The 18,967-nt window shown below is 39.6% G+C and overlaps 1 protein-coding gene across 8 annotated transcripts in view; it reads right to left on the minus strand.

The window, feature by feature from the left end:
• Nucleotides 1-18,967, minus strand: part of PHF20 (PHD finger protein 20) — a 70,047-nt gene continuing 51,080 nt past the window's right edge. For 7 of the 8 annotated variants that reach the window (XM_083873424.1, XM_083873430.1, XM_083873423.1 and 4 more), the window contains 6 exons: nt 17,924-18,120; nt 13,063-13,162; nt 9,037-9,232; nt 6,249-6,648; nt 4,271-4,454; nt 1-2,732 (listed from right to left, as the gene is read on the minus strand). In XM_083873424.1, the coding sequence (XP_083729550.1) occupies nt 2,590-2,732; nt 4,271-4,454; nt 6,249-6,648; nt 9,037-9,232; nt 13,063-13,162; nt 17,924-18,120 (1,220 nt within the window). In that variant the 3' untranslated portion in view covers nt 1-2,589. The remainder of the gene's footprint in view (nt 2,733-4,270; nt 4,455-6,248; nt 6,649-9,036; nt 9,233-13,062; nt 13,163-17,923; nt 18,121-18,967) is intronic. The other variant, XM_083873429.1, reaches the window with a different exon arrangement.

The following is an 18,967-nucleotide window of genomic DNA, read 5'->3' on the forward strand; positions in this document are numbered from 1 at the left end:
TTAGCCAACAAAAACCTATTTTTTATTTATTCCAAACACGAAGATACAGTTTTCAAGTTTTGCAAATACTGCTCCAAAACAAAATTCTATGTACAGCCCATTGGTTCTAATAGTGCATCAACAAACACGTGTGTACCCACAGTGCAATGTTTGCTCGGTTCATCAAGGCTCCACGTTGCATTCACTTACCAGTGATTTAAAAAACAAAAGTGACCTGTCAGTCTGAACAGTTGGTTCAGACTAAAAATAACAACGAAGAAACTTGCAAAAAAAAAAAAAAAAAAGGACAGAAATTAATCCAGGCAGAGCACAATGAAGAATCTTCCCTGAACACGAGAAGTACTACTCTATTATTTTAAATAAATATTTTCAGTCTTTATCTGCAAGGGCCTCCCCAGCACTACTGAAGGGATGCAAGTCTCTAAGATCTGCAACTTGATCCACTCATGGGAACTGCCTTTTCTTCAAAACCTCAGTACTGCCCTGAGCAAAAGTAAACTGACAAGTGAAAACACACAATGAGGACACAAAGCCATTGCTTGAGAAGAAATATCCCTTTGGAACAAGAAGCCTGCTCAGAGACTGAGTGCTTAAATGCCCTCAGACTGAAGCACAACCAAGCTGTTCCCGTGCATCCATGGGAACACCTTTACAAACTGTAACCAGGGAAAACCTTTTCTGGTCTATTTCACCTGAAAATCACCAGCTGCCCTGGAGGCTCCTCTGATGCTGTTCTGGTTGTCTGGTCACCACTACCTCCTCTAGAGCTACACAAGCTCAGGTACCTGACAGGAATGAGCCAAGGTAGAAGCATTGATCTCATCTTCAGAGAACCAAGTGACCCTTAAAGTACTATGTAAGCTTTATTTCAACTGTGTTACAGAAAAAGAAGCATTTTTCTGCTGTATGTACTTGTATTCACTATATACCAACTTAGTATTATAAAACTGTGAGACAAATTTTTCTCTGAACTGAATCTTGGCATTAAAGTCCTAGTTACTACCTAGGGCAGTCTAATTATTTTGTCTTCTGAAGGAAATAAAATATTCACCATGTAGAGATCTTAACTCCTACAGTAATATTGGATAGTTCAAGTCTTCATTTTGCAGAATAAACACATTACAGATATATATTCCAAATTAATAATTTGAACAGGTATAGGCTTTTCATTACAACTGTGTTGTAATGAAACATTTGTCATTACAAATGTTACCCTTTGGCAGTATCATTGCACACAATAAAATAAGGGTAACAAATCCAGCCTTTTAAGGACCCTCTTTCACTGCAAAACCAGCTAACTATGTTCCATAGGGAACTGAACTCAGCAACGTCTGTGAAGGAAAACAAAAGTTGCAGCCATTATTTCAGGAGTGGTGATATGCAGCTGAAAGACTCTGAACCTCTCAAATGCTCACAATGTTCCAAAGGTTCTGTATAATGTGACTGAACATCAGCAGCCTTGTCACCTTGCTATCACAAAGTAAATGCAAACCAAAAATTAAAACTTAAGGTATAAAAAGGGACTTTGTGAACACAGACCATTGAAGATAATAACCCACTCACTGTCAGCAAGGACAGCACCTCATGCATAGATCTTGAGGCTTTATTTACACAAAAACTGATTCCCAAAACCACACATTCATAGCAAGTCTTTACAATGAACACATCCAGAGTATTGAAAAAAAATCTACATTTCCAAATATAACCGGAATGGCAATTATTAACAAATGGGTAAGAAAATACACCACATCCATGACAGACCATGCTGCAGTCTGAACTCAAAAGCGTGGCTCCAGTCCTTTCCTGGTGGCATTCTGTACTACTGCAACAAGGGCATCCCACCAGCAACTGCTGCAGGAGGCACAGGATGGCTGGATTTAGGAGCTCAAGAACGCACATCAACACCACATTCATGGGCTTCCCCAGTACCAAGTCATGTGACAGTGACAGGATAAATACAGAAAACGATAGTTTATTCTGGAAATAAGTGCAATCCACCTGTGACCTCCTGCTACATTATTTACTGTAACAGAAGTGTGGTTCAGGCCACTATTACTTGAAAACCTTCACATAACGTTTTATAGTCAAGAGCTGGACATTCATACTTACTAAGTCTGAAACTGTTATAACATCTCCTAATGATTAAATACTGAGTGCTAGTATGCATAAATCAGAAGAAATAAAACATGACATGAGTCACTTAAACTATGCAAAGTTATTTACAACCCCAGTCAACCAAACTTTTTTGGCTCTTAGAACTCTGTTCTTCAGTGGCACAATTTTTAGTCAATTTAATGATGAAAAAGTCTACCGTTTTGATAAGCAACTTGTAAGGAGTGAAAATTTGAGTGTAATTTATCAACCAACAGGTAACCTCTGGAGACAAGAGTATGACCTTTTCTGCAGCATTGCAATCATATAAGAGACCTGAAATAACCTTTTTGCTCTTCTTTGAGCAACACTTCTTCACAAGTCCCTGAAGTCAATCTGCATCCCATGCAACCAGCATGCTAGTTTCATTTACAGATTCAGAATTGCTCCCATGAGACACTCCAGCTTTGCACAGTCACAGCCCAGTGTTCTCCAGCCTCATGTGGAGCAGCACAGTGCGATCTGCTGCACTTTGCCCAAGTCCGTTATCAGCTGCTTTATGCAATGTTTGAGCTGGGGGAGCCGAGCAAGTGGTTCTGGGGGTTGCAACTCTCCTGTGTAATCCAGCCAACTCTCCAGAACTGCAAAGAAAACAAAAAAACCTGTCACTACTGCAGTTCTCAGCAAATAGTTCATCATCTGAAGTCAAAAAACAAGAATTCTTTACATCTTTTGTAGATCTTAAGAAAGCAGTAGGCAATATTCTCAACACTGTTGTTAGAGAAATCATAAAACTGAACACTTCACACCAATCTTTACAAGTAACTTTTGATACATAACCAAATAATTCACACGGGGATGGAGAGGAAAAGCTACTGCTCCTAGGAAAAAGCAGGACAGAAAAACTCTGGACCAAACATTGTGAAATCTCATGCTAAACTTCATCTGATCTGTTCCAGGGCAAAGACACTGTGGTACAGGGAGTTTATGTCATCAAGGATGGGACTATTATAATGAAAGAAATCTGTCATCAATACAAAACACAACTGTCCAAGACAGAACTGGTAACACAAAATAAGGATGAAGATCAAAAGCATGAACCATCGGAGTGCTGCACAAGGAAAATTAACTCCTGCTTCAAAAAACTTTTAAGTGGGAAACAAGAAATCCCATTGAACAGAAGACTCGTCAAGTGACAGTGTAACACACCCACAAGGAATTTGGTCAGGTTGGACTATGATGAGCTCTGGGGATGTTGACAGTATTTCAGATGGAGAACGAAACCTTGAAAACAGAATAAATGCATCTGCCAAGAGCAGCCACTGCCACCAACCAGATCAACAGGTGAATTTTACCCACAGGCAGCACCTGCCGCAGAACCAGCAGCATCACTCGCTACTGACATCCTGCCTTGGAGTCAGAAAGTTCCTGCTCTAAGGAGCAACACATTGCACAGACCCTGCTCAGCAGCAGGTACAAGAAGTCTTAACTTTTGGGAACCAGACCTTCTTTAGGCAGTACAGCCCTGACTGATCTTCACTACCTGAAATAGCCCTTTAACAGTCCAACTTTTCAGTATATTAAGTTACAAAGAGAGGGCTCTTACTTGGGCCAAAGTTGGATTCCCTTGCAAGTAAAGCTGCTGGTGTAACCACTACACAAGCCAATGGTGAGACTTAACAATGTAAAAAATTATCCTGAATCATTTAATGCAACACAAAGGGTTTATAAGTTTTCCATTACTACAAAAATCTTAAAAGCCATTTAAGTGAAGAATCTGAAGGAGACGGGAAAGGATAAGAGCCTTGTGGACTGAAGAGGCCACCCAGAATGGGTTAACATAGCCAGCAAGGCCCTGAAGAACAGAAAAATGCAGACACAGAAGAGTTTTGGAAAATGACAAAAACCTAAACTCAAAAAGACACAAAGATGTTCCAGTACAACATGTGATGCAACTATTTAGAAATGACCTAACTTGAACTTATTCTGTGAAATTCTGCTCTTTATTTTAAAATTCACCCCCACATCAGCAGCATGTCTATTTTCTATTAGGAAATGTGATAACTGAACATTAATTTCTTCGTAGGTCTGAAGAAGTAAAATTCTGGTTAACAGGCTTTGAACTAGCAGTTCAGTTAAAAAAAAAGGTTATTTTTTAAACTAAAATAACACTACTTACCATCTAGCTCCTTCTCAATGAAATCCATTCTGTGTATCACTTCATCTTGCAGAGATTCCACGTGAGCTAAAAGATTGAGCTGCCACTGCAGCTGTGAGTTCACAACTCCTTCTTTGTCTTTTTCCAGCAATTTCATTTCAATAGCTTCTTCTGGAGAGACTTTCTTAGATACAGACTCTCTCACCTAGCAGAAATACATACATAAAGTATTTGTTACAGTGAAACAGAATTGGGGAGCAAACTGCCTGAGTCCACCCAGTTCTCCCAAACTCAACTTATCATAGGCCAGTGAGTGAGAGAGACACAGACCGTATACAGATACTAAACTGGTTTGGGCAAGATCTAAATATAAACATATTTTTATAGTGTTTTCATAAAAACTATTTGTACTTCACAAGCATCTGTTTTTCTGAAGGTAACATATACATGCGTAGTTATCTTCCTGCCACTTTTCATCTGGAAGACCTGCCCTGAATCTGGGCATCTCAACGAACACCAAACTGTTTTTCACCTGACAATAATCAACTAAAGAGCAAACAATTCAGGAGTGAAAATGGATTTTTCCTTAAGGAATCTAATCTAAATTCTACTAAAATTTTCACTGAACCATCTCCAAGCAAGCATTACCACTCCTTACAAAACTTGACTAAAACATCAACAGCGTTCATTCTACTCCCCTACTTTTCTCAGTCTTTTGCTGAAATATGAGCCTTTAGAAAAAGGCTCTTTTAGACTGAAGAACTAAAATATTTGCCTTTCTAGGAAACATAACACAATCTCAATAAACAGAGAAGTTATATGCAGCAAATTCCAACTTACATATGGATGAAATAAGAGCTATCCTAATCTTTAATCTAAAAAAATGGAGCTCAGTATTTCATGGAATCATACAATGGTACAATAGTTTGGGTTGGAAGAAGCCTTTGAAGGTCATCTAGTTCCAACACATGCCATGGGCAGGGACACCTTCCACTATATCCCAGGCTGCTCCAAGCCCTATCCAACCTAGCCTTGGACACTCCAAGAGATCCAGGGGCAGCCCCAACTGCTCTGGGCAACCTGTGCCAGGGCCTTACTGTCCTCACAGGGAATAATCTTCCTATTATCCCATTTAAAATCTAGACTCCTTCATCTTAGGTCATTCCCCCTTGTCCTGTTACTCCATCCCTTGCCCAAAGTCCCTCTCTAGCTGTCCTGGAGCCCCTTTTAGGCACTAGAATGGGCTCTCAAGTCTCTTTGGATCCTTCTTCAGGTGCCTCCAGATCCACTGCTCTCCTAGCCTGGTTCTAGAGCAGAGGGGCTTCATTAATTTCCCAGAGGGTCTCCAACACTTCTCAGCCCACATTTCACAGAAATTTATACTAATAAAAGCAAAATTTTTGCACTGGGGAGTAGAAAGGCCTTTACTAGGCTGACAGAGCTGACAACGAGAACCAAGCATTGAAAAGCTAAACTTGAAGTGCTCCAGTAGGAAGAAGATACAGGACTATTTCATGGTGATCAGTCTTAAAAAAATCACTTCAGGCTGATACTTTTTTTTTTTTTTTCTATCTTGAAATGCTGCCTTGAAGAACCTAAAATTAATTTAGCTATTAGAAGGAACATGGAAACAAGATGGCAATAATTAGAAGCTGGCCTACCGGTGTATTTCACAGTATCATACGTGCTTGGCCTGTTCTCTCTCTTTACTAGTGTTTATTTTTCATTTAACACATGAAAGTAAGTAGCAATGAACTACCTGTGGACCATAAGGCATTTTCAAATGACTTGAGGTCCAGGAGCAAATCTAGATTTTTAAATTATAATATAAAATAAAGTTTATCACATTCATAATTTTAATTGTTATTGGCAACTTAAATTTAACACTAACAAAAAAATAAACACAAACAGACCAAAAACTATTAAAAAAGTCTGAGGTTTGCAGGTTGCCAGGCAAACACACGCTCTTTGTCAGAGAGGGTTATTTCAATAAAAATACCTTAGAATAACTGTGTTTTGATTCATTTTCCATCTTGCATATTTCTTGGTCCAGATTCCAGCCAAACCTCTCTGAGAGGGTATCATCTCCATTTTCCCTTATTCTGTTTACTCCATCATCCATGGCTGAACCTCTTGTTTCCACAACCAGTCTCTGCTCTATGGCAGGGTAGTAGGCCCGAGGCTTCTGGTAACAGTGTTCACTCGTAATGTAAGATTCCTCCACAGAAGGAATTGTTGTTGAAGGTTTCTCAACTGTCCCATTCCAAGTTCTATAACTTGTCTCCTCTTTGCAACAGTTTTCTTCAAAGTGAATGATGTGTTTTGTATGGATTTTTTCGTCCACCGTGATGTGCTTCCATGGATGACACCAAAGCTTTAAGTCAGGGTGTTCTTTATTTCTGTTCAAACAAAGAAGTAAACCACCCAATTTAAATGCCAAAGTGACTACGCAAACTATCTTCTTACATAAATTAACTACGAAATTCCAAGAATAATTAAGCCAAAAGAAAAAAAAAAAAAAAGCCAAGTGTTTGGATTAATAAAAGTATTTTAGAGTGAGTTGCAAATAGACACATACAACTTCTCACTAATGTTAGCCCTTCATGGAACATTTTGCTTTAATATTTGCAACTTATTAACAGCAGATATTAATTTTAAGTAGGATATTTTTAGTAAGGTATGCTACCAACACTGTAGTGGTGTTCTGCAGTGGCCATAGTTCCCTTCATCTGTTGTTAGAAAAAATTCTTATTTTAATTGTCTTCAAATTGACTAATACACTATTTATTCCAGCAGAAGGGATAACTATAGATATCCGATTATTACAGACGCAACAAACAGAAGATTTAGAGTGAGCATTGTAACCCAAGTTCTTCCTTGCGTCAGGCATCAAAACAGCAGTAAAAGAAGAGCAAAGCAGAATACTCTGCTATCTTCAAAATGCGGGCAGCTCATTTGCTACAGGCTGCAGGAACACAGGAGAGCAAAATCTTGACTCTAAAGCACCTGCACTGGGCTGCACAAAAAGCGGGGGGGCTGCCTTCAAGCGCCCATCTCCGCTTCCCTGCCAAGGTGGATGGACTTACTCTATTCAGCTGATCAAACTTTTCTAGCTGTTCACCAAACCACTCAACAAAACATGACCACTTGACTTTGGTAGTAACTCCTTTCTAACCCATCCTGCAGCAGCTCAGGTTTCTTTAATGTCTCTCAGAGGAAACCAGAGTGAGTACAGCTGCTAAGGATGTGCTCAGACTGTTTCATGGAAGCACCTCTGCCTCCAGTGCTGGCATAGCAAGGACGTATCTCCCTGGTGAATCATCCTGAAGGCATGCCTGGAAAAGTGAAAGCCAGGTGTCCATTTACCAAAGCCTTCTGCTCAAGCTCTGCTCATCTGCTACACCTAAAGAAACTACAGTTTGCTCAGAACAGAGCAAGAGATAATTTTACAAAAGACAGAAGAATTTTTGGAAAAATGATGCAGTTACCTAAGGATGAAAATTCAAATGCTAATGCTTGAATAACCTTAACTCCTGCCTGCTGAAGGTTCACCCTTCCATGGCACTGCTGAGGTCACCTTGGGTCCTTTGCCACCTGCTCAAAACACTGAGGCAAGACTCTTAATCATTTCAGGCACCTGTAAAATCATCTTCTATCTATTGATCTGCATCAACAATATAGTAATTATTCTAATTCAGCAATTTTTCAAATCCCTTCTGATTTACATAATGATAAAGAAAACAGCAGTTGAAGCTTTTAACCAGATGCTCCAAACAGGACTGCACCTCACTTTTAATTAAGCCAGGCCATCACACTGACTTCAGCATGGGAGAGAAAAGGAACAAAACCCGCAGCAACCACCACATATGTGCCCAGTGTTCCCTACCTCAAAATTACCTAAATCTCAATTCACAACTGGAAAGCCTGAAACTCAAGTGTCATCCTTTAACAAAAGGCCCAAGGAGTGGCCTTACAGTATTTATGTTTCAGTCTCTAAAAAGGAAAGAGATTACTTACAGATTTAACTAAAGGATCCTATAATGGAAAAGCAAAACCCTATGTTAAAATGGCTACTCTCTTGCTTTAAGAGGTCAGTAGACCTCCTAAATCACCACAGATTAGGGGAAAGGGTCTAAAGAGTGCCAAAATCACTTTGTTTTCCAAAAAGCTGCTGCCGTGCAATTTATCAACTAAAAAATTACAACTATGTAATTCAATTAATTTAAAAATGCTGGATTTGAGTTTAAAGAAAATTTCTTTCAGCGATCAGAACCCAAGGATGACTTTAAATAGGAAAATATACAGAAAAGTTGACTTGACAGGAAAAAACCCTTTTATATAAATAATGACGTTATTTTCTGATATATAGCTGAAATGACCTTTGTTTAGATATGAAGTGCTGCAGGTTGCGGAGGGTACAACCATTATCCCACTGCACCGAACAACATACTGTACCCAAACAAAAAGATCGGATTCTTCTTGGACAAGCAAAAATAGTGCAATGTTTTGTAAGTCTATCCTGTTCTTATTTATAATCCATTTGGGTGATTCAGTAAAATCAGTCATTATTAGTTTTATTACTTTAACCCTTTCTATACACATTGTCCATTTACACTCAATCCACTTTAACAGTTTTCAAGCAGCCAAGTCCTTTCCCAAGACTGTGGTAGCAAGTCAATGTTACAAATCCAGAGAGCACAAATGCAAGTCTGAATTTCTGGTTATTTTTATACTTGCAGTCTAATTTCCGAGGAGTACATGCCAGCTGGTACTTAAATACTGCTTACTGTAATATGCTCATCTTCAGCTGCAGCCCGTGCAGGACTTCAATCACTCGCTGTACATCACCAAGCAGCTGGTGAGTGGCCACTATCTTCTTGGCATTCTGGTGGGAATAATTTTCTTCCAAAAATGCTAAGCCATGCATGTGACCATTACTTAACCACTCCTTTTCATACCAGTACTTTAAGCTGGACCTCTGACCTAAAGTGACAATAATGAGTGAATTAAAATGAAATGTTGACATTGCTGGTAGTAATTCTGATTACTTCCAGGTACTGCAATAGCTTATTTATTCTTATCAACAGAACCAATAAAGATCCTGTAATAGCAGACATAACCCTGAACAAATGAAGAACTTGTAAAGCAGGAAGTCAAAAACCTCTGCCCAGCTGTAAAAGCATTCAGACCCCAACTTCCACCAAAGGACATCTACAACAGGCAGTTACAGATGAGGCTGAGGAAGGTGTATTTTTAGCAGGGTATCCATTGTCTAGTCTAACCATGGTTATAACAGAAGTTACAGTCTGAATGCAGCTCTCTGCAGACAGAAAAATGCAGGAAAAGGCAACCAGCTTCCCAGTGGTCTTGTTTTTTTTCAACATCAATATGTATCAGTACAGTTGTGCAAAAGTACATTCTGAAGGAATCAAGGATGAGGTTCCGATAGAAAATTTGCCTAAGTCAAGCTATTAATAATGATAGTTCTATCTTAAGACATACCAATATCAATATGTCTTGATATTGAATATCCACAACAGCTGAAATGAAATGGTGTTGAATGTGATAAATGCATCAATAGAAGTAACTTAAACTGCCAAATAAACAGTATTACAAAGAAAGATGCTTGTTAAATTGCAAACACACACAAAAAACCTTCATGCTATATATCTAACAAAAGCTCCCCCACAGCCTGTAAAATGTAGTTGCTACAGATGTTCTCAGTGGACAGCTCAGCACCCAGAGAAACAACTACATCAGCCACTGCCTATGCACAGCCCAGGCAGCAAGTCTGCAAAACCAGAGATGAAATTGGAGCACAACTGAGAACCATAATTGCAAAAAGGTCTCCAATATAAGCAGGTTAATACTGACTAGAGGAGAAGTTAAAAAAAAAAAGTTACTAGGCAACTGAATGAGACTTAGGCTGACACTACATAGGGTATTAGGTGGTATCATGGGTATTAGGTGGCATCAGAAATCATGACAGAGTAAAAAAGAATTTTGAAAACTTTATCAGCTTAACCTTCCAGGCAGATACACTGCATCAGCAGAAAGGCAAGCAGAGTTTTTGGTATGGTCAGAACCACACTGGAGACACTCATGGCCACCTGCATTAGCCCACCCTCATTAATTTCTGCATCAGAGAAGCTGACATCTGTAACAGAAAGTAGAGTTCAGTCCACAAGAGTAAAATAGTGACTTTGAGAACTTCATGGTCACCTGAACAACTGAGGTGATGTGCACCCTGAGATAAATAGTGCTCCCCTTTCAAATATATAACCTTAAGAGGAGACACCAGACTACATTCACAAGCAATTGCACTACATAATCATCTTGATCATGTTTAAGCAAGGGTAAATGTTAACAAATATCTTAAAAATCCCACCTGACTCAAAAAGAACTGAGTAAAATAGCATTTAGTACAGTTTTTAGAGAAAATTACACTAAATTTGCTTTTATTTCTAATAGAATGAGTGGTGCTGTTACAAGTCTCAGCAATTTAGACTAGGGAAAGCTCCTAAGTAAGAGTTTGCTGAATAGCCATGCCCAGTTTTGAAAGCCACTTCTTTGCAGATTCATACAGCTTATTAGCTCATTTCAAGTCAAAAGCAGAGCCACTGAAAATCCATCTTTGCAGTCAAAAAGTTGGACATGTTTTCCTTTTTCAAGACAGAGGTAAAAATTAAGCCCTCTTTAATGTGGATTTCAGAATCTTCAAATGAATAGTTAATGACAAATTAAGCAAATGAAGCTGTAATCAGTTTCTGCACAAAAGCACTCATTCAAATGTGATGATACAACTTCAGTTTGCATGTGCATTTTAGTTCCATTTAAAACTACCTTCAACTGACATAAAGCAAAATATCTTTAATAAAAGTTTTAAAATTTAAGTGTAGCATGTCTTCATTGCTGAGAGTACACACAACAGCAGTAAACATAGTACACAAATCTATGAATTAAAATACAAAAGAGTTGGTAGCTTTCAACAGCCAAAAAACCCTGAGATCACAATCCAAATACATATATAAACATAAAGGTATTTTCATCGGGTGAACAGAGATCCATCTTCTTGCCATTTATAACCATGGACTCAATCCCAAACCTCATCCATTTTCACCTTCAGCAAGGTTTTGTAATCCATACAGTAGAAAGCCAGAAAATATTCCCCCAAGTGTAATTTTACCTAACGTGTAAGATGGACCAAGACTTTTAAAAATATCTGCTAAGGAGGAGAGAAACATATTGCTAATCAACTCTGACTGTGTTACCCCAGCTAAACACCAATATACAGATTATTGTATGTGTGTTGGTTTTGCACAGCCTGGTTTTGGTGGGGGGGAGGGGTGGTGGGGCAGCCACAGAAGTGGCTTCTGTGAGAAGCTGCTGGAGGCTTCTACCATATCTGGCAGAGCCAATTCCCTATGGATCTGAAGATGGACATGCTGCTGGCCAAAGCTGGCTCAATCAGAGAGATTGGTACTGCCTCTGTGATAACAGATTTAAGAAGAAAATCAAAACAAAGGCACACAGTTTTTTATTGTAGTTCAAGAGTAGGAGGAGGTGAGAACATGTGAGGGAAACAACATGGTGATGTCAAGGTCAGTGAAGAAGGAGAGGGAGGAGGTGCTCCAGGCACCAGAGCCGAGATTCCTCTGCAGGCCATGGCGAGGACCACTGTGAAGTAGCTGTACCCCTGCAGCCCATGGGGATCCACAGGGGATGCAGAGATCAACCTACAGCCCATGGGGGAGGTGCTCACACTGGAGTGGGCAGATGCCTGGAGGAGGCTGTGATCTAGTGGGAGACTTGGTGGAGAGACAAGGCCCCCTGCTTCCAGGCTGGAGCAGCCTGTCCTTGGAGGACTGCACCCCATGGACGAGTGACCCACGCAACAGCAGTTTTGGGAAGATTGTCTGCCCATGGGAGGGACTCATACTGCAGCAGTTTTGGGAAGGAAGGCTGCTGCTTGTAAGATTGTACCCACATCAAAGAAGTTTGCAGAGAACTGTCTCCCATGGGAGGGACTCCTCTCTCTGAGCAGTGGAAGAAAACTTCGGCTGATGGAAGTGACCAAAACCCATGCCCTGTCTCCCTTCACTGTTGGTGGGAAGGAGGGAGGGGCTGAGGGAAGAAAAGTTGTTTTTAAGGGCTCCTTTTATTTCTCATTATCCTCCTCTGATTTTGTTGGTAATAAACTCACTTTGTATCTCTAAATTGAGTCTGTTTTTCCCTTGGAGTGTTTTCTCCCAGCCTCAACTCATGAATTCTTTGTTAAATTTTTCTCCTTCTCTGCCCAGCTGCAGCAGGGAAGGGTGAGCAAGCGGCTTCCATAGGTACCTGGTGTTTGGCCAGTGTCAAACCACAACAGCAGGTAATGCAGTCAACGACAAGAGACAGTAGTGAGGAAAGCCAGGAGCCTTGTGCTGCCTGATTCTAAAGAATGCATAAGCCTGATTTGTTGGGGGAGAGCTGCAGTCACATCCCCTAAGATGTGCCCATGTCTTTGCTTGAGCTTCCTGAGTGTTTTCTACACTCATCTGCCACAGTCAGACAGTACAATCTTTATCACAGCAAATATATGACAGACGGTCATCACAGTGAAAACTTTCTTTTCCATTCCTATCCTTTTGTAATTCCCCAATATTGACCCATGAACATTTACATAAATTAAACTGAAACCTACCTACAGTGACAGACACAGGTAGGGGGAAAAACTAATTTTTCAGAGACACGGATATAGATACAGATACAGATAAACTAGTAGATTTACTACATATATAACAAGGGTCTGTGAGCTTAAATTTCTGTACCTGGAGGATCTTGGCAAATATAGCAGGTATATTTCTCAGGTATATTATCTTCCAGTAAGCCCATACAGACTCCATGCTGCCAGCACAGACACTCTTCACACTGTTCAAAGTCAGGAAGTGCATATTAATAGAAATGAAGACTAGAGGAGCCCAATATCATGTCAATTAAGAAATACAGGATCTACATATTTTAAGGCAAAAAGGTCTATTAATAGCCACACACCATCTTCTACTTACAAGCAAATACTTTACAGAATCAGACTATAATAAAATGTGAGCCCTCCCCACACATTTTTCATGTATGTTTCTGAAGAATGACAATTAAAAAGTGGAAGCAGAGATCCTGAAAGGTAACCTTTCATGAGGCGCATGTGTACGTAACCAGGACAGTCAACGGAGCAATCAAGCTTTTTTTCACCAAAACAGATCAATTTTTCAAATTGAAAAGCTTCTCCCTCAAACAGGAAATCACATTCAGTTATTAAATCCCAGAGATATTTATGTCTCACAGGAGTAGCCAATATTATGCTTTATTGACTCTTGTACCTCCAACATTTTATCCATTTCAAAGGTAGCTCTACTAACACAAACCTCCAGTGCAGATGCAGCTGCAGCAACTTTAAGAGCTTTCAACATCCTTCCAAGGCAGGAGAAGGCAACAACTGAATGTAATTTGGATCTCTTTAGCACAGTAACACTATTTAAAATGCAATCGTTGTTCTTAAAGGCGTGCTGTTCTACAGCGGGAAAAAACGTATTCACATTCTGTTTGTCATTTTCTCCCCCCATCAGTATCTTAATGGGACAAAATTTTGGTTGCAGACTACAGACTACTGAAACATGGAACAAAACCCCACATAAGAATATTATCTCAATTTTGATTGGAAATTGTGATGTCAGTTAAAAATTACTACTTTCCCAAGCAGTGAGACAAGAGATCACATATCCTTTATTTCTCACAAAAGGAGAAAAGTTGTCAATGCTGGAACAGGACTGCAATATGAGCTAAACCAAACCCTAATAACTGCAAGGAATCTCACATGTTGCTCTTCATCGACCTATAAAAGATGCTAACTTGCTAAATGTTTCACCTCGGTTCAACACCACTTTAATGAATGCTCTTATCTGCCCTTCCTCAAGCTAGGAGGGACAGAAAAGGACAACCAGATTTTGAATACTTCACTGCATTAAGTAAGTGGTCTAGGTGTGGAGGACATAGAAGCTCTGGGAATGGAGAATGTAAAAGGTTAGAGAGGTTTCTGAAGAATGGGTCCAACAATGTTTTGTTGCCTTTCAAGAAAGGCAGAGACAATCCTCCTTTCACAAACTATAGAGCCAGAAAAAGGTGATCAAAACAAAGAAAACCGATTAAATGAAATAGACTGTGTGCTAAAAATAAGAAGGGAGTTCCTGGATCTAGTTACACCTGCATCCTATAAATTATGCCATATTGCACAGGGCTGCGCTCAGTGATTTTCCAGGCAATTTTGCCCAGAACTGTAGTGAAGCATCTGTCCTGAGTTACAAGTAGGGCTGTAACCAAACTATGGGTTTTACTCCCGTCTACATTACACCTGATGAAGTGTTAATGGTGGGTTGTTTGCAAGAGCTGCCCAGTGTACACCCGACTCCCCAGGCTTCAAGTGAAAGAGGAAAGTAAGGAAAAGAAGCAACTCCCTCACCCTTGCCCACCGCCCCCCCCCCTACCCCCCCCCCCCCCCCCCCCCCCGCCCCAACCCCGGTACATCAAGGTAGTGTTCCTTTGTCTTTACAAACTGACTGAACCGTGTTAACTGCACCCAGCCTAAGGAGTTCATCTCTCAATGGGCAGCATTAACGACCTAGGACATCAAGGACTCCCCAAAATATCCTATGATTCATAGGATTACATCATTCCTTTGTGAAACTCCCGGCCCTGGGGGAAGCACTGAGCATTCCTGCCTGTATGCGGCCATAAATAACCTGGGTGCTTTGGGGACTTAGGGCACCACGACTACTGGACAGATCCAGAGGAGGACCTGAACTTCCACAGGCGGACTAGACCTCCCACAGGACCACTGCTCTCAACTTCAACCATCATTTCAACAGGACAGCTGTCACTATTTGACAGGACTTAGACCACCAACGTACTAGACTGTAGTCTGACTTTGTGGGTTTAAGCCAGATTTTGTGTATCGTTGCATTTACTGTAAACTTTCTATTAAATTTTAACTCTGACCTGAAATCTCTCCCAAGGTATTTGTGTGGGATTCATTTCTCCCACTGGTTTACTTGCAAACCAGTACAAGCATCCCAACTTTTTAAAATTTTACTCAACTGATATTTAAATATCTATCCCTTCAGGTGGATTATTTAATCTGCAGGTCCATTCTTTAACCTGCAGGCCCTGCTGCACTGGCTGCCAAGCTACAGGATACTGCTCTGGTACACGCTACTGGGAAGCTATCTGCCCAGGTGGTAGTAGGGAGGTTCAAAGCATGCCAAGCAAGAGATTTAGAAGAGAAAAAACATACAGCATTGTGCAAAAAATACTTAAATTGAAATTCAAGTCACAAAAGAAATAACCAAACCCAAAAGATGTGTATTTAAAGCAGCTTTTCACCTTCCAGAACAAAAATCTCAAGTCCATTTACTTTCATCATCTCTAAGGCCATGAAATCCAGCCCCAGAATTTTCTGCATCATACAAAAATTCACCAATGTTTAGGTATAAAAACTAAAAAGAATGGACAATGACAGTCTGTCTGGATTTCATCTGGCCTCATCACAAAAACTGAGTGCTGTGCCTCCAGAAGGAACACAGAGCTATGCTACGCTGCTGCTTTACACCGCCTCCATAAATGAAGTCTAGTAACCTCCCTGCAGAGTTACAGAGACTCGAACAAAACAGCACCAACCAACAATACACTATTTTTCTGTGCTTCTTTTTCCAGATTTAACTTCTACTAACTGAAGCAGATAGTTTGCATTCTATAAATGCAAACCCAGATTGCTGCATCCCAGTGCAATGAATGACATCCTTAATGCACAAATTGCTCAAGACAATTATTTAAAGGCAAGTACAGGTCAAAGAAATTTTTCTATAAAATCTTCTGAACGTGGGAGAAAATTATTAGTTTAGATATCTAAAGGAACAAACTCTCGGTTTAACTGTGTATTAGTTTCATTAAACCATAGTGGTCCCCAATCTTCCACAGACAAGAAGGTGCTGATGTGTTTAAAATTAACATTTTCCTGCATAATTTTCCTAATTATTTCTAAATTTGGCACATTCATGACAGAATTCTCCAAGACACATCCTCAAAGAGAATGCTTAGCATTCTCCATCTTGTAAGAGAGGAGGGGGATATATTTAGAGTGGGAGGTGTACCTCTAGCCAGATCCATGAAGAAACTGCCCTGGCTCCTCATTCCAATATCAAAATGGGTACACAGCAAACCCAAGCAGGTACCCCAGGTGCCAGCATATTTCCTATAACCTCAATCCCCATAAAGAATGCAGGTATTCACAGTACTGCTGATCTGCATCTCTTTTCCAGAAAGAATAATCTACTCTCCTAGCTAATTCTTTCACAAAACAGTTCAAGTGTTAAGAAGTTTGCAATATGCTAAAAAAAACCAAACAAAACCCTGCCCAAAGCAGTTCAACCTAGCAAGTCAATCTTGGAAGCAGCCCATGAAACTTTAAAGGAAAGATATCCATAGTTGTGTCCTGAGCCAGCTGACAGTTCCCTACATTCTGCAATCCTAACCTAATGTTGAACTTACTTTTGCCAGTTACACTGCAGGCTATTTCTTTGTGTTTTTCTGTAAGCCATCTATTCATAGGACATTTACCCCCTTTAGTCACCACTGTCAGACTCCTTTTTTCTCCTGTACAGTCTGATGCTATTTACTTAAACTTGACCATTGCCTATCACTCCACCATCCCCTACTAATTCATAAGGTACCTTTTGCCCTGCATTTTCAGGATCCAACACTAAAACAAAGGTGTGCAAAGTGAACTCACCAATAAGAGAAAAAGCATCATAGCTTCCACAGCAAGGCTCCATGAAATAGCATGGAAATGAAATAGCATGGAAACTCGAAGAAAATCAATTAGAGCAAAAAATTACGAAGAAATTGAATTGATCTTTTTGACTTCACCTCTTGAGATTAATAGGAACTGGGCAGGATGGTTCAAAGCAGCTACATAGGGGAATGAAAAAAGTAAATAGGCAGGTAACTTCTAAGGAGGTTTTTATTAACAGTTTTAAGAAGGAGAGATAATAGAAGCCTCTCCGAATTCTCTGAGGAGATGGCTTAAAAAGAGCAGATGATGTGGAATGGATAGACAGTCTTAGGCCAGGCATATTAGGAACTCTGAATTTGCAGACTACCACAGAATGAACAAATGCAGTTCTGCTGCAAAGCAAAACACTCAAGTAATTTTTTTTTTTTTTTTTTTCATCCTGTCTGGAGAATTTTATGTAAAAGTCAAGCTTCTTGCCAGGGCAGGGGAACAGGAGTTTTACTACTATCTGATGACAATGTTCTGAACAGTCTCTAAGTTAGAGGGAGCCTCAAAAGTAACTGATTTCAAATATGTGTTCTCAGAATCAAGAAGTCTTCTAATTTAAGAAAAATTCACAGATGATAAACCCACCATTTATGACTTGGAGTGAATTTTCCCTCTTTCCTTTAATTAAAAATACCAAACTACACTATGACGCAAAAGTTAACCAGTTACCCTGGCAGATTACCTAAAAAAATGTTTTAACTTTGGAAGACAACAATGGTTTATTTCATATACAAGCCCAAAGTTTCTCCACTGACACTTTCCACTGCATTCACTGAAATGTACATTCACCCTCCACTTCATACCTGAATCATGAAGTCATTTTCTTCTTTTACTTCACAAACACACCGAACAATCTCAAAATCACTTTCTTCAACTTCTTCATCAGGGTTGGTGGTTACATCAACATCCTGACTGCAGTCATCATCGCTCCAAGGCAAGCTATCCATAGATGACTCACTCAGGGTGTCATCCTCTGTACAAGAAGTATTTATATAAAATCCTGAGTAATTACAAAAAAGATCCCTCAAAATCTAATCCCAAGTATGCAGACATACATTCCTAAAAGCATGAGTTCACAGTGTAATTTAAGGAATATCACAATTTTAACAGTTTATTGAAGGTTACGAAATAATGATTTTTTTATAGTCTCATTAATGGCTTCTTCAAAATATTTCAACTTAACAGTTTCTGTCATTAAAACTGTACTGTCAACATACAGTATCTCAAGCCAAAGGCACAAAGTCTCTTCAGACAAAACCATAAACAACAAAACCAGGCTTGTACATTCAAATAGGATTCATGCTAGTTGCTGCAATTTGTACAGAATTGTGACTTGGCACTTCTAGTGTAGAGGTCTCAAAAAGAGGCAAGATGCTTCTGTTTTATGAACTATTCAATCTCACAAAGTGAAGTTTTCATGCAGAAATACTGAGTCCAACACAGAATTTAAACCTGCTTCAGAAATTATCACTTTCATTTAGTCTTCTGTTTAGGATGCATTTATAAACTCACAGGCAGTGCATTGCACAAGGAATTCTTCCAGAATGCACCCATAGTACTTCGCTAAAGCATTAGTGCATCCTAGATTTAGTAAAACTGCCATGAAAATTTCAACTGATCAGCATGCTAAATTGAGAATCTTGCCTCAATAATATTAAAGCAATGTCTGCATCTTCCTTGGAATAAAATGGGAGGGTCAGAGGAAGAAGATGAGGTATTTTAATTATGTGAAAATAATTTAATGAGTTAGGGGGGAATGGAAGGTAAAAATTTTAGTCTTAAGTAAGATGGTCGAGGTCTCACCTACAGTGGGTATAACTACTTTCATCAGTTAGCTCACAGAATCC

Source organism: Zosterops lateralis (assembly GCF_965231275.1).
Source record: "Zosterops lateralis genome assembly, chromosome: 16".
NCBI classification, from domain to species: Eukaryota; Metazoa; Chordata; class Aves; order Passeriformes; family Zosteropidae; genus Zosterops; species Zosterops lateralis.